At 36.6% G+C, this 16,957-nt stretch overlaps 1 protein-coding gene across 1 annotated transcript in view; it reads right to left on the bottom strand.

Moving 5' to 3' along the window:
* The window catches only part of TMED5 (transmembrane p24 trafficking protein 5), a 31,829-nt gene that overhangs the window by 7,390 nt on the left and 7,482 nt on the right, over window positions 1-16,957 (bottom strand). Inside the window, exon 2 of the mRNA XM_017881621.1 lies at window positions 3,600-3,697. Within this exon, the coding sequence (XP_017737110.1) occupies window positions 3,600-3,697 (98 nt within the window). The remainder of the gene's footprint in view (window positions 1-3,599; window positions 3,698-16,957) is intronic.

Here is a 16,957-nt window from a genome sequence, read left to right as displayed (position 1 = left end):
ATAACAGAGTAAGACTCTGTCTCAAAAAAATTAAAAAAAAAAAAATTCAACAAAACAAAAAAAAAAAGAAATAACATAGTTTATAATAATTGGACAGCTTACTCATGAATTTCCTTAGTATTGAAAGATAATTTATAATTTCTTGGGAATGAAGCAACCTGAAAATATATACATTCGAGTACAGCTTAGACATGCTTGGCATTCACTCAGTAAATTATGGTTAGTGATCTCATTTTTGGAAAAGGATAGAATTAAAAACCTGTATACATAACTCATAATAAACTTTAATATTTATACACTATTAAAAGTATTTTATAATGAGTTCAATTCATATGCAGATATGACTGCCAACCTACCCTTCAACTGAGATTAATCTAAACTGAGTTTTGTTTTCAAAAGCAGTGATGGATTATCCTAAATGTTTTCTTCCAGGCCTCTTACTGATTTTGCTTATTGACTATCACTGGTTCCCCTGTAGATGTTTAAGTTTGATCCTAAATGCTTTGAGAATTAAATAAAACTATATTTTATTAATTCCATAAGGTTAATTCCACCCATCATTAGTTATGCCTAGTGCTGAAAAAAAAATCAATAATATCTGAATGACCAGTACCCTAGTTAAAATTAGTTTCCCGTATTAGCAAGTTAAAAGTAGGGCCAGGTACAGTGGCTCATACCTATAATCACTCACTTTGGGAGTCTGAGGCAGGAGGATTACTGTAGGCCAGGGGTTCGAGATTAGCCTGAGCAAAAGTGAGACCTTGTCTTTACGAAAAATTAAAAAATTAGCCAGGTTCACACCTGTAGTCCTAGCTACTCAGGAGGCTTGGTTGAGCCCAATAGTTTAGGCTGCAGTAAGCTATGGTCACACCACTGCACTTTGGCCTGGGCAACAGAGTGAGACCTTGTCTTTAAAAAAAGAAATTACATTTAAAAGAAAAAAAGACTACTTAAGAAAAACCAGTGACATACTGAGATTTTTGCTGCTCTTAAAAAATTAATATAGCTAAAGATAAAAGCTTTGTTTAATGTTTGAAAAACAGATTTGTAGGCTGGGTGCAGTGGCTCACACCTGTAATCCCAGCACTTTGGGAGGCCAAGGCAGGTGGACCACGTGGTCAGGAGATCAAGACCAACCGGGCTAACACGGTGAAATCCTGTCTCTACTAAAAATACAAAAAATTAGCCGGGCATGGTGGTGGGTGCCTATAGTCCCAGCTACTCGGGAGGCAGAGGCAGGAGAATGGCGTGAACCCAGGAGGCAGAGCTTGCAGTGAGCCGAGATCGCGCCACTGCACTCCAGCCTGGGCGATAGAGCGAGACTCCATCTAAAAAAAAAAAAAATAGATTTGTAAATCTGGTGTAATGATTAAGAGTGAGTTGGACTGCCTGAATGTAGATCCTGGCTTTGCGGTTTACTAGCTGTGTAACCTTCAGCAACTTAATTGTTCTATGTCTCAGTTTCCCCATCAGTAAAATGATATTTACCTCAGGATTGTGGTTAAGAATAAAAAAAATTAGGACATGAAAAGTGCTGAGGACACTGGCCTGGCACATCAAAAGAATGTAATAAATGTGAACTATTATAAACTCAATTCTTTTCTCCCAATTATTTAATGAGAGGTAATTCAACACAAGGAAGCAGTAAGATACTTATTTTTCTAACAGTGAATTTTATTATCTCAAAAAGGGAGCAAACAATTGGGGAGAAATAAAGATTGACATAAAGTTTGAACATTTTAAAATTCTGAAACTTAAAGATGAACTACATTTTAGTTTTTTGGTTTTTTTTTTTTTTTTTGAGATGGAGTCTCTGTCGCCAGCCTGCAGTACAGTGGTGTGATCTTGACTCACTGCAACCTCCGCTTCTGGGGTTCAAGCAATTCTACCTCAGCCTCCCAAGTAGCTAGGACTACAGGTGCGTGCCACCATGACCAGCTAATTTTTGTGTTTTTAGTAGAGACGGGGTTTCACCATGTCGGCCAGGATGGTCTCAATCTCTTGACCTCGTGATCCACCCACCTGGGCCTCACCAAGTGCTGGGATTATAGGTGTGAGCCACCGCGCCTGGCCCATTTTTAGTTCTTATATACCTATCAAAGAGAAAATAGTTAATTCCAAGTATATCAATATAAGCTGACTTTTACAATTACTATTTCTATCGTATTTAGTAATAGCTTATGCAAATATTTTTCTGAGCTCTGCATAGGTAAAATGCCATTTAAAAATGTATTTTAAATGAGTATCTTAAAAAATTACTGAGACTTTTTTTCCTCTTATCCATTCATACATGTAGTCAGTGTTTACTGAGTATCAATTAGTATCAGGCACTTTGGTTAACAAAGACCAATAATTTTAATAGCTAGTTCTTACAATAGTATTATGTGCCAGGGATGTTCTAAGCATATGGTAGAAAGCAAGAGTTTTGGTCCATCTTGTCTCCACCCTGCATGTGTATCCCTGCAGACTTATTTGACTTCTCTGAGCCTGCTTGACTATAAAATGGGAATCTTGAGTCAAAGACTGTATCTCATAGTGGGTTGGAAAGATTAATTTAGAAGCATATAACATGCCAACCCTTGTTTAGAGCAAATACTAGATACTCCATATTTGTTCTTCCTACAGATTCACAGTTTAACACATTAACAATACTGACTTAAGAAAATGTTATAGTAAGATAATAGAATGGAACTGGGAAACATACCAGTGAGATATGAAAAGAGGGAAGTGAGGTGTCAGAAGAATATATGGTCTTCTGCTTAATTCTGAACTCAGAGAGTTAAAAAAAAGTATTTTCTTTTGCTTTCAGGCTTTTCTTTTTCTTTTTTTTCTTTTTTGAGACATAGTCTCGCTTTGTTGCCCAGGCTGGAGTGCAGTGGCACAATCTGGGCTCACTGCAAGCTCCGCCTCCTGGGTTCACGCCATTCTCCTGCTTCAGCCTCCCAAATAGCTGGGACTACAGGTGCCCGCCACCATGCCTGGCTAAGTTTTTTGTATTTTTAGTAGAGATGGGGTTTCATCATAGCCAGGATAGTCTCGATCTCGTGATCCGTCTGCCTCGGCCTCCCAAAGTGCTGGGATTACAGGCGTGAGCCACAGCGCCTGGCCTCAGGCCTTCTGATTATCTAAAATGAATGAGGTCTAAGTCAAAAAAAAAATTTACATACACACAAAGATACACTGTACTGTTGTTTTAAGAAAGAAACTATGAACAGAAATGGTATATAGCCAACAGCTCAAGAAACTTTAAGACACATACCTGGAACAGTAGCTTTAAGTTAAAATAGAAAGCTTGTGCTGGCCAGAAGGCAGGTTTAAAATGCCACAATAGATTGAATGCAATACCAGGGGAATACTAATTTACTAACCAAAGCACAGAAAAAATTTAGCCTGGATCAAAAGAAAACGCTTAAACAAAAATAGAAAGGTTAATGGAAAATGTTTTGGTTTATCAGATGGCCCACTATCATGAACTGTTTAAAATCATATGGAATTATCTAATATTGATATGTAGTATTAAATATGCTAACTTTCCATGCCCTGCAGATAGCCCACTGGTATTATTCAGCAATGAAACTCAACTAAAAGAGATTACTTACGTGTGAACTCCATCTGATTTTCTTTGTTCAAAAACTAAGGTTTTGCCTTCTGGAGAGGCAAGATGGAAATCAATATCTAATCCTGCTCCATCTAAAACCTGTAGAAAAGCATACATGAGAAAAACATATATTACAAATTCTGGAAATAAAAAACTATATACAGTACATCATATTATGTAAAGATTTTCTAACCTAGAGAGGTAAGAAAGTCATCAGTGATGTCTGGGCTAGAAAAGAAACGAAGGATCATCTAGTTCAATTCCATTCATTTTTGGAACTTGTCCTTTCCTTACCCGTTTCTGTCACCATCACCTAAATTTAGGCCTTATGGATATTACTGAAATAAATCTTCCTAAAATAGTGGTTTCATTCAGAATCCCTGTAGAATGGACAGAAACACAAAGGGCAGTTCAAATGCCCTGGGCCTTTTAGTTAAAACTTAGGCAATTGGCAGGGCACAGTGGCTAACGCCTGTAATCTCAGCACTTTGGGAGGCCGAGGTGGGCGGATCATGAGGTCAGGAGTTCGAGACCAGCCTGACCAACATGGTGAAACCCTGTCTCTACTAAAAATACAAAAATTCCAGCTACTCAGGAGGCTGAGGCGGGAGAATCGCTTGAACCCAGGAGGTGGAGGTTGCAGTGAGCCGAGATCGTCTGGGCGACAGTGAGACTCGGTCCCACCCTGCTCCAAAAAAAAAAAAAAGACTTAGGCAATTTAGGACATTGCATATAACTTTTTTGTTTCCTCTTCAATAAAAGAATAATTAACTATTTCTTAGCCTGGAATTCAAGACCATCACGGTGTGGACTCAGTATGAATTGTGTATTCGAAGCAGATTGGTTCATGTACTAGTCAGTGAATACAATCTGTCCATTTACAATTCCAAAATGTCCTTCTATGAAGATGATGATGATAATCATGGCAACTAACAATTATAGTTGATGCCATAAATTGTCTTAAATGCTTTATGTGGATTAATTTATTCCTTATAACAACTCTAAAAGGTAGGTCCTATTATTCTCATTTTGTTCTCAAAGAACAAAAACTGAGGCACAGAGAAGTCATTTTTCCAAAGTGACACAGCATTAATTCATCTAGGCCACATTAAAAAAAAAAGTAAAAAATAAAGTGATACAGCAAATAAGTGACATGGTCAAAATTCGAACTCAGCAATCTGCCTCTAGAATAATTTTTAATAAGTATGCTGTGTTGCCTCTATTTCTGTTCCATTCTCCTGAATACTCATCCAATTGTACTCATTCTTTAAGAGCCAATTTAACACATTTATGCCTTGTGTTCCATTATTGGAACACTAAGCATGTGGCAGTTATATACTACTGCTCAAGGTCGTTGCCAAGGTCTCATTTTGCAATTCAAAAAATTGCAACCTCCTGTATAAATGGGTCAAGTCCTTTGAAGTGTCCTCTGTATTCTCCTGTCCAGTTCTCTCACACTGTCTCTTGTATTACTACAGATTGCACACCTATCCTCTTTGTTTGGCACTTACGAGACATTCTCTGGGATCTAAGCATCTTTTTGTAGGATTCACTTGGCATAAACTTGTAGGTACTTTTATGGACACATATGTGGCACATCCAACATAGATGATAAAATAGATGAAAATTCTGTTCACCAATTTTATAACTCCAAGGGTACCAGTCCTAACAATGTTATTATCCATATTTTGATTTTGTGTCACAGATGCAAATATTTAATAAATACATCTTTTTATCATCCTACACAAATTAAAGTGTCTCAGTGTTTTCCCTGTAGATCTGTCTGCAAACTTGTCTTCCCGTCTTCCTCCTTCCCTACGTTTTCTATTTATAGTGTTTGTTAAAATTTTAAAAAGAATCTATTTGGAACACTGTACAGTACAGCCTCTTAAGAAAAAAAAGAAAGACAAAACAAAACACCTAACTCAATGGCTACTCTTTTCTTAACACTCCATTTTATTTTCTTGGTGGCTTTAATGTGACAATATAAAAGATTACCTACTCCTGTGCTCTTATTGTTCAACAGAACTGGTTTCAAATGGCTGGCTAAATATACATAATTTTCTTCTTTAAATCCCAGTGAAATGAAGAAGACATGTAACAATTAAAATCTATAGGCTGAGCGTGGTGGCTCATGTCTGTAATCCCAGCACTGGAAGGCCGAGGTGGGCGGATCATTTGAGGTCAGGAGTTTGAGATCAGCCTGGCCAACATGGCAAAACCCCATCTCTACTAAAAATTAAAAAATGAGCCAGGCATGGTGGCACACGCCTGTAACGCCAGCTACTTGGGAAGCCGAGGCAAGAGAACTGCTTGAACCCAGGAGGCGGAGGTTGCAGTGAGCAGAGATCATGCCACTGTACTTTAGCCTGGGGAAAAGAATGAGTGAGACTCCATGTCAAACAAAAAAAACCCATAAAGAAGAAAAAGTCCTGTTTCAAAAGATGAAAATCCATAAAAATCTTTAGACTGGATCTAATAGATGTGAAGCAGGCAGGATAAATGAAAAAAGACTAAGATATTGAGTTTTCGAAAGGATTTAAAAAGTACAACCTTCTATCAAAGAGAAGTAGCAGAAGTAGTAGAGAACTGCAAAATTACAAGAATTGGGATTAGCATCAGAATTCTTACATATAACATTAGATGGAAAAAAATAATGGAGCCATGTAGTCAATGTTCCCGAGTAAAAAGATATTTACTGAAGTCAAAGCAAAAATAAAGCTATTTGCCAGGTGTGGTAGCATGTACTGGTAGTCCCAGCTACTTGGGAGACTGAGGTGGGAGGATCACTTGAGGCTAGGAGTTTAAAGTCTAGTGTGTACTATGAAAGTGCCTGTGAATAGTCACTGCACTCCAGCCTGAGCAATACAGTGAAACCCCATCTCTAAAAATTTTAAAATAAATAAATAAAGCTATTTTCAGATATCCAAGGACTCAAAACATTCTCAAAGAATTACTCAAGGATACCCTCCAAAAACAAACAAAAAAAATCTATTAAATCAGAAAACAAGCAATGTAACAAAGCTAACAAAAGATTTTAGTAAAACAAAGTTAAAAAGCAGTTATTGGTAGTAGCTGTCAGGCTTAATGAAATTGTTAAAAATGATTTTTAAGACTATGGAAGCTTAATTAAAAAATCATAAAATATACTTTTTTTTTTTTTTTTTTGAGACAGAGTCTCAGTGCCCAGGCTGGAGTACACTGGTGCGATCTCAGCTCGTTGTAACCTCTGGCTCTCGTGTTCAAATGATTCTCCCGCCTCAGCCTCCTGAGTAGCTGGGATTACAGGCATGCGCCACCATACCCGGCTATTTTTGTATTTTGTAGAGACGGGGTTTCACCATGTTGGCCAGGCTGGTCTCAGAACTCCTGACCTCAAGTGATCCACCTGCCTCAGCCTCCCAAAGTGCTGGGATTACAGGTGTGAGCCACTGTGCCTGGCCATAAAATATACTTTTAAAATACAAAATAAATAATAAAAATGCCACAATCTGGGCCAGGCTTGGTGGCTTACTCCCGTAGTCCTAGCACTTTGGGAGGCTGAGGTGGGCGGATCACTTGAGGTCAGTGGTTCAAGACCAGCCTGGGCAACATGGTGAAACCCTGTCTCTACTAAAAAAAAAATTAAAAAATTAGCTGGACATGGTGATCTGCGCCTGTAATCTCAGGTACCTGGGAGGCTAAGGCAGGAGAATCGCTTGAGCCCGGGAGGCGGAGGTTGCAGTGAGCCAAGATCACGCCACTGCACTCTAGCCTGTGCCACAGAGCGAGACTCCATCTCAAAAAAAAAAAAAAAAAAAAAAAGCCATAATCTGAAACAAAAATTCCAGTTTATTTCAATGGAACATGATGGGGATAATAGTAAAACTGTTAAAAGTTCAGTTAAAAGAAAACATACACATTAATTTTGATGCTGACAAATGGATGCTTAAACATTAAATAGAGGGACATCCAATTTGGCAATATACAGATAACCAAAAAGCCCTCCCAGTATAAAACCCCCTGGAAATGCTGGATTATATTTTGAAAACAATCTTTGCAACTATATAGTGAGGGCAAAGAAAAAAAAAGACATGAAAACTAGAGTGGTAAGTGGTAGTCTGTGAAGGGGGTTAACTTGTCAGTTACCTGGAAGCTTGAGATTTAATATCCCCATGAGGACAGGTCATGAAGCTTTGGGGCTGAATTATGTAAGGAGCAGGAACTAAGAACTATGCATAAGGCTAGGATCTTTGAGGGGTCATACCATCAGTAAAAGGGTTAAAATTTTTAAAAAGTCCACCAGTACACAGAGATCACAAGAAAGCTTGTCTGTCTTGGCCTCAAGTCACATGTGAAAAAATAATATAAGCTCACCTTACACACCAAGCAATTTTGTAGTTCACAGTTTCACTACCCACGTGTTCACAGACTCAATCAGAGAACAATATAAAATGTAGTCCTCCATTGTGGAATGCCTGGGAGGAGAAACCACAAAACCTTTCTGGAGGGTCATATCCTCAACCTAGGACACACATGATTCACACAGGATATAGCCCCATTAGGCATGGGTTTGATGGGTAGCTTCTGATGGCTCTCAATGATCCCTGCCTTTCTGGTATTCATACACTTGTGTAATAAATACAACATGGCAAAAGTGATGGGATGTCCCTTTCATAATCAGGTTACTAAAGATTATAACTTCCGTCTTGCTAGCTTGTTCTCTCTTGCTGGCACTTTCTCTTGCCCTCTTACTCGCTCTGATGAAGCAAAACCTCCATGTTGTAAGACGCTTTACAGAGAGGCTCATGTGGCAAGAAACAAGGAAGGCCTCTGGCCAACAGCTTGTAGGGAACTGAAGCCTAAGTCCAACAACTAGTAAGGAATTGAATCCTGTCAACAACCATGAGTGAGTTTGGATCCTTCCCAACTGAGCCTAAGATGACTGCACTCCTGTGAGAGATCCAGAGTAGAAGACCCAGTGAAGCAGTGACCAGATTTTCCTCACCGGCAGAAACTAAAGCTAGTAAATGTTTTAAGCCAGTAAATTTTGTGGTTGATTAGTTTTTTGTCAATAGATAACTAATGGATCTACATAAGAAAGGAGAGCATCAGGAAAGGAATAAATGAAGAAAAAAAAATCTTTCATTTTTCTTAATCTAATAAATAGATTATTGTTCAAAGTAATAATAGCAACAATGTATTCAGTGATTACAACATGTGGATAAGTGAAATGAATGACAACTATAAAGGATGGCAGAGAGGAACTGGGAATACTCAGTTATAATGTACCTGTACTATCCATGAAAGTGGACTTAGATTAGTTGTAAATGTATATTGCAAATCTAGGGCAAATTTTTTTTTACATTTTAATTTGTGTGGGTAAATAGTAGGTGTACATATTTATGGAGTACATGAGATGTTTTGATATAGGCAAGCAATGCATATTAACCATATGTAAAATTGGGTATCCATCCCCTCAAGCATTTATCCTTTGTGTTACAAATAATCCAATTATACTCTTAGTTATTTTAAAATGTACATTTATGCTACAACAAAAGTGCCTTACAAAGCAAAAATATTTTAAAAAGAACAAGTTATTATTGACTATAGTCACCTGTTGTGCTATCAAATAGTAGGTCTTACTCATTTTTGTTCTTTTTGTACCCAATAACCATCTCCACTTCCCCCTCCACCCCCCAGCCTCCCACTACTCTTCCCAGCCTTTGGTAACCATCCTTCTACTCTCTATCTCCGTAAGTTCAATTGCTTTCATTTTTAGCTCCCACAAATAAGTGAGAACATGTGATATTTGTCTTTCTGTGCCTGGCTTATTTCACTTAGCATAATGACCTCCAGTTCCATCCATGTGGCAGCAAATGACAAGATCTCATTCTTTAAGGCTGAATAGTACTCCATTGTGTACAAGCACCACATTTTCTTCATTCATCTGTTGATGGACACTTTAGGTTGCTTCCAAATTTTGGCTATTGTGAACAGTGCTTCAACAAACATGGGAGTGCAGGTATCTCTTTGATATACTGATTTTCTTTCTTTTGGGTATATGCCCAGCATTGGGATTGCTGGACTATATGGTAGCTGTATTTTTAGTTTTTCGAGGAACCTCCAAACTATGCTCCATAGTGGTTGTACTAATCTACATTCCCACCAACAGTGTATAAGGGTTCCCTCTTCTCCACATTCTTGCATTTCTTATTACCTGTCTTTTGGATATAACCCCTTTTAACTGGGGTGAGATGATCTCATTATTGCTTTGATTTGTATTTCTCTGATGATCAATGATGTTGAGCACCTTTTCGTATGCCTGTTTGCTATTTGTATGTCTTCTTTTGAGAAATGTCTATTCAAATCTTTTGCCCATTTTTAAATTAGATTAGATTATTTTTTCCTGTATAGTTGTTTGAGCTCCTTATATATTCTTGTTATTTATCCTGTACCAGATGGGTAGTTTGCAAATATTTTCTCCCATTCTTGGGTTGGCTCTTCCTGTTGTTAACTGTTTCCTTTGCTGAGCAGAAGCTTTTTAGCTTGATGTGATCTCATTGGTCCATTTTTGCTTCTATTGCCTGTGCTTGTGAGGTATTACTCAAGAAATCTTTTCCCAGACCAATGTCCTGGAGAGTTCTAATGTCTTCTGGTAGTAGTTTCATAGTTTGAGGTCTTAGATTTAAGTCTTTAATCCATTTTAATTTTATTTTTGTATATGGTGAGAGATAGAGGGCTAGTTTGATTCTCCTGCTTATGGATATCCAGTTTTCCCAGGACCATTTATTGAAGAGACTGTCTTTTCCTCAGTGTATGTTCTTGGCACCTCTGTCAAAAATGAGTTCACTGTAAGTGTATAGGTTTGTTTCTAGGTTCTCTATTCTGTTACATTGGTCTGTGTGTCTGTTTTTATGCAAGCACCATGCCATTTTGGTTACTATATCTTTGTAGCATAATTTGAAATTAGGTCATGTGATTCCTCCAGTTTTGTTTTGTTTTGCTTAGGATATGTTGGGGTTATTCTGGGTCTTTTGTGGTTCCATATACATTTTTAAATTGTTTTTTCTATTTCTGGGAAGAATGCCAAAGGTATTCTAATATAAATTGCACTGAATCTGCAGATTGCTTTGGGTAGTATGGACATTTTAACAATATTGATTTTTCCAATCCATGAACATGGAATATCTTTCCATTTTTGGTGTCCTTTTCAATTTCTTTCATCAATGTTTTATAGTTTTCATTGTAGAGATCTTTCATTTTTTCAGTTAAATCTTCGGTATTTAATTTTACTTGTGGCTACTGTAAATGGGATTACTTTTAAATGTCTTTTCAGATTGTTTGTTGTTGGCATATAGAAATGCTATTGACTTTTGTATGTTGATTTTATATCTTGCAACTTCACTATATTTATCAGTTCCAATAGCTTTTTTATGGAGTCTTTAGATTTTTCCAAATATAAGATGTATCATTTGCAAAGAAGGATAATTTGACTTCTTTTCCAAATTGGATGCCCTTTATTTGTTTCTCTTATCTGATTGCTCTAGCTAGGACTTCCAGTACTATATTCAATAACAGTGGTAAAAATGGGCATCTTTGTTGTGTTCCAGATTTCAGAGGAAAGGCTGTTTTTCCCCATTCAGAAGATACTAGCTGTAGGTCTGTTGTCTAAGGGTTTTATTATGTTGAGGTATGTTTCTTATATACCCAGTTTTTTGAGGGTTTTTATTATGAAGAGATGTTGAATTTTATCAAATATTTTTCAGCATCAATTGAAATAATATGGTTTTGTCCTTCATTCTGTTGATATGATGTATCATATCATTCTACTGATTGATTTGAGAATGCTGAACCATCCTTGCATCCCAGGGATAAATTTCATTTCAACCACAAAAATTTTAAAAAAGAAATATAATTGATATGTTGAGAAGAGAGAAAGTAGAATTATATAAAATGTTCAGTAAAAACCAGAGAAGGCAGAAAAGGGAGGGAAGATGTAAAAAAAGAACAAGTACAATGAATAGAAAGGAGTTATAAACATAGCAATATTAACCCAACAATATCAATAGGTATATTGTGAATGGTCTAAATATGCCAATTAAAAGAACTGTCAGAGTGGATGAAAATACAAGATTAACCATAGCCTGTCCACAAGAAACCAACTTGAAATATAAAGACACAGATAGATTTAAAGTAAATGGATGGAGAAAGATATACCATGTTAACACTAATCAAAAGAAATCTGGAGTAGCTATATTAATGTCAGAGAAAGACAACTTCAGAATAAGGAAAATCTTCAGGGATAAAGAGGGGCATTACTGGCCAGGCATGGTGGCTCACGCCTGTAATCCCAGCAGTTTGGGAGGCTGAGGCGGGCAGATCACAAGGTCAAGGGATCAAGACCATCCTGGCTAACATGGTGAAACCCCGTCTGTGCTAAAAATACAAAAAAAATTACCTGGGCGTTGAGCACGTGCCTGTAGTCCCAGATACTTGGGAGGCTGAGGCAGGAGAATCACTTGAATCTGGGAGGTGGAGGTTGCAGTGAGCCGAGATGGCACCACTGCGCTCCAGCCTGGGCGACAAGAGCGAGACTCCGTCTCAAAAAAAAAAAAAAAAAAAAAAGAGGGGCATTACCTATAATGAATGGGTCAACTTTCCACGAAGACATAACAATCCTTATGTGTATACACATAACAACAATGTATCAAAATATGTGAGGCTAAAACAAAGAGCCACAAGAAGAAATAGAAAATCACTACTATAGTTGGAGACTGCCACATCCCTCTATCGGTAATTGACAGATCTAGGAGGCAAAAAATCAGTAAGGATATAGTTGAACAGAACAGCACCATCAATCAACTGTGTCTAATTGAATCTTGAGAACTAATCAATCCAATGACGGAAGAATAACACTCTTCTCAAGCTCATATGTAACATTCACCAACACAGACCACATTCTGGGCCATAAAACACACCTTGACTTGTGCTGTCAGACCACAGTGGAATTAAGGTAGAAATCAGTAACACCAAAATAGCTGTAAAATTCCCAACTATTTGGAGATTAAACCACACATTTATAAGGAACTCATGGGACAAAGAAGTCTCAAGATAATTTTTTTTTAAACTTCAATGAAATGAAAATACAACCTAACAAAAATTTGTGGGATACAGAGAAATCAATGCCTAGAGGGAAATTTATAACATTGGATGAACTTATTAGAAAAGAAGAAAGATCTAAAATCAATAATCTAGACATCCACCTTAGAAAGCTAGAGAAAGAACAGTAATATAAACCTAAAACAACCAGAAGAAAAACATTAGAGCAGAAATCAAGAAAACTGATAATAAGAAATCAACCCAGAAAAAAAAAAAAATCAATGAAGCAAAAAGCTGGTTCTTTAAAAAGATCAATAAAACTAATAAACCTCTAGTCAGGCTAACCAAGAAAAAAAGAGAAAAGACACAGAACACTAATATCAGAAATGAAAGCTGGGTCATCATTAATTATCTATGGACATTAAAAGGATAATAATGGCCAGGCGTGGTGGCCAGTGCCTGTAATCTCAGCACTTTGGGAGGCTGAGATGGGAGGATCACTTGAAGCCAGGAATTTGAGACTAGCCTAGGCAGCAAAGTGAGACCCTGTCTACACACACACACACACACACACACACACACACACACACAAAGGCAGGCATGGTGGTGCACGACAGTAGGCTCAGCTACTTGGGAGGCTGAGGTGACAGGATCACTTGAGCCCAGAAGTTCAAGGCTGCTGTGAGCTATGATAGTGCCACTGAACTCCAGCCTGGGTGATGGCAAGACTCCATCTTAAAAAATATTTAAAAAAGGATAATAGTGGAACATTATTAATAAATCTATACCCACAAATTTGAAAACTTAGGTGAAACAGGCCAATTCCTTGAAAGATACAAAGTACCAAAACTCATACAAGGAGAAACAGATAACCTGAATAGGCCTGTATCTGTTACAGAAATTATATCGATAATTAATAACCTCCCCCAAAAGAAAGGACCAGGACCAGACCGTTTCAATGGTGAATCCTACCAAACATTTATGGACAAAATAATACCAAATCTCTAAAATCTCTTACAGACAATAAAAGCTGAGGGAACAATTCTTTACTCATTCTGTGAGGCCAATATTCCCTAATACTAAAACCAGAAAAGACATTACAAGAAATGGAAACTACATACCAGTATCTCTCAGGAACATAGATGCAAAAATCTTCAACAAAATATTAGCAAAGCTAATTCAACAGTGTAAACAAAGAATTACAACCATGACCAGATGGATTTGTTCCAAGTATATAAGCCTGATTCAACATTCAAGAATTATTTCATGTAATTCATCACCTCAACAGACTAAGGAACAAAACTCAGATGATCACAGCAATGGCATACGTATGGAAAACATTTGATAAAATCCAGTATCAATCCATGATATTTAATATTAAAAAATCTTAGCAAACTAGGAATAGAGCGGAACTTCCTCAACTTAAGGAAGAACATTTACAAAAATCCTACAGCTAAGACCACACTTAATGGTGAGAAACTAGAAGCTTTCTCACTAAAATCAGAAATAAGACAAAGATGCTACTCCCTCATTACTCCTACTCAACACCATACTGGAAGTTCAAGCTAATGTAATACAACAAGAAAGGGAAAGACATACCTATTGGAAAAGAAGAAATAAAACTGTCCTTGTTCACAGATGACACGATAGTCCATGTAGAAATCCTAAAGAACTGCCAAAAAAACCCCTCCTGGAGCTAATAAGTGATTATAGCCAAGTCTCAGTAAACAATATTAACATACAATAGTAGCTGCTTTCCTATACACCAGCAACAAGCAACTGGAGTTGGGAATAAAAAATACAATACCATTTACATTAGCACTAAAAGAAAAAAAAGAAAAAAAGAATTAGGTACAAATCTACCAAAATATGTACAAGATCTATACAAGGCAAACCACAAAACACTGATAAGAGAAATCAAAGAAGAGCTAAATAAAGAGATATACCATGTCAATGGACAGGAAGACTCAATATTGTTGAGATGCTAATTCTTCCCAACTTGATCTACAGACTCAATGCAATCCCAATCAGAGTCCCAGCAAGCTATTTTGTGGATATTGACACACTGATTCTAAAATTTATTTGGAAAGAAAAAAGATCCAGAATAGTCCAGACAATATTGAAGAACAAAGTCAGAAGACTGATACTACCCAACTTCAAGTCTTAGTATACAGTTACAGTAATCAAGATAGCATGGTACTGATGAAAGAACTGACAAATAGAGAACAGAACAGAGAGCACAGAAATAAGTAAAACAGATCAATGGCTGCCAGGAGTTTAGTGTTTGGGAGAGGGGGTTTGTAAAAGTGGGGTACAGGGGAGTTTTAGTGCCATGGAACTATTCTGTATGATACTACATAATATACTAATGGTGAATACATAACATTATGCATTTTTCAGAATGCATAGAACTGTACAATAGAGCAAACCTTAACGCAACTATGGACTTAACTTTAGTTAATGTTAACAAAATGGCCCTCAATTTTAACAAATGTGCAACACTAATGTGAGTTGTTAATAACAGAGAAAACTGTATGGGAATGTGGGGGTATATGTGTGCTCAATTGTCAATTAGTCTATACATCTAAAAATGCCTATTAATTTAAAAAAACTATGAAAGAAAACCATAAGAGAAGAACAAAACCAGGCAGAGATAAAAAAGAAATATCTCTATGAAATGTTAATGTAAAATATTTCAGACTTTCTGCAAATGGAAATGGAATAAAGTCAGGATTAATTATGGTAATCTGGGGAAAAGGGAGAAATAGAACATCTAGTCATTGAAATTATAAACTCAATAAAAGAGTCAACAGATTATAACTTAAAAAGATTAATGAACCACAATGAGATGTTACTTTACACTTGTTAGAATGGGTTTTGTAAAAAAGATGAATGATAACAGTGTTGAAAAGGATGTGGAGAAAAGGAATGTAAATTAGTACATTATTGCCAGACATGGTGAGCACGTGCCAGTAATCTCAGCTACTCAAGAGGCTGAGATGGGAGGATCCTGAGCCCAGGAGTTTAAGACCAGCTGGGTGACACAGCAAGACCTTATCTCAAAAAAGAAAAAACAAATTAGTACATTGTTGGTGGGAATGTAAATTAGTACAGCCCTATGGAACACAATACGGTGGTTCCTCAAAAAACCACAAATACAACTACCATATCATCTAGTAATCTCACTTCTGGTATACATCCAAAGGAACTGAAATCAGTATGTAAAAGAGATATCTGCACTCCTGTATTCACTGAAGCATTATTCACAATAGTCAAGATATAGAAACAATCTAAGTGTTCATTAACGAATGAATAAAGAAAATGTGGTATAGATACACAATGGAATACTGGAGGACATTATACTAAGTGAAATAAGCCAGGGACAGAAAGACAAATACTGCATTATCTCATATGTGGAATCTAATACAGTTGAATTCCTAGAAGTGGAGAGTAGAACAATGGTTACCAGAAGCTGGGGGTGGGGGGCTTGGGGAGAGAGGGAATAGGGAGTTGTTGATCACAAAGTTCCAGATATATAGAAGAAATAGGTTTTGAGGTCTATTGCACAGGAAAGTGACTATATTCAATAATAATGTATATTTCAAAATAACTGAGACTAAATTTCAAATAGCTCATCATAAAAAATTATAGGCAAGGCAATATTAATTAGCCTGACTTAATCATTACATATTGTACATATGTATCAAAACATCACAATATACCCCATAAATGTATACAATTATAGTTTGCCAATCAAAAATAATATTGATACATTTTTAAAACTAATTAAGATAGAGCTGAAGAAATTGTTCATAAAATAGAAGAGACAAAGAGAGAAATGAGAGATTAAGAAGCGTAGATGATGCACTTAAACTGCAGTGAAAATGCAGAAGCAGAAAATTTAAAAAGCAACAAGAGAAAATAGAGATGAACTACAAGTATATAACAAACTGACAGGAAGCTTCAACAGCTATAATTGAAGTCAGAAGACAATAAAATACTAGTTTTGACGTATTTAGGAAAAATATCTGTCAGTGAAGAAAAAGTAATTCAATTCTTTAAGAAAAGTCTATAGAGCAGAGCCGTGAGAACCAGAGGAAAACAAATTAAGCCTGAAATCTGTCCTATTCAGACTTCCAGTTATATGAACCAATAGACTTCCTCTGATTTGGGTTATTTACCTGTTGGTAAAAACTTTGTAAGGACTTTAAGGATCATGACATTTTAATTAAAATAATCATATATGTTTCATCCCATTAAACCCTGTATGATTTTATG

The sequence above is a fragment of the Rhinopithecus bieti genome, unplaced genomic scaffold (genome assembly GCF_001698545.2).
Source record: "Rhinopithecus bieti isolate Rb0 unplaced genomic scaffold, ASM169854v2 scaffold_12721, whole genome shotgun sequence".
NCBI lineage: Eukaryota > Metazoa > Chordata > Mammalia > Primates > Cercopithecidae > Rhinopithecus > Rhinopithecus bieti.
The sequence above is the reverse complement of the archived record's forward strand: the minus strand, read 5'-3'. Positions and strand labels throughout refer to the sequence as shown.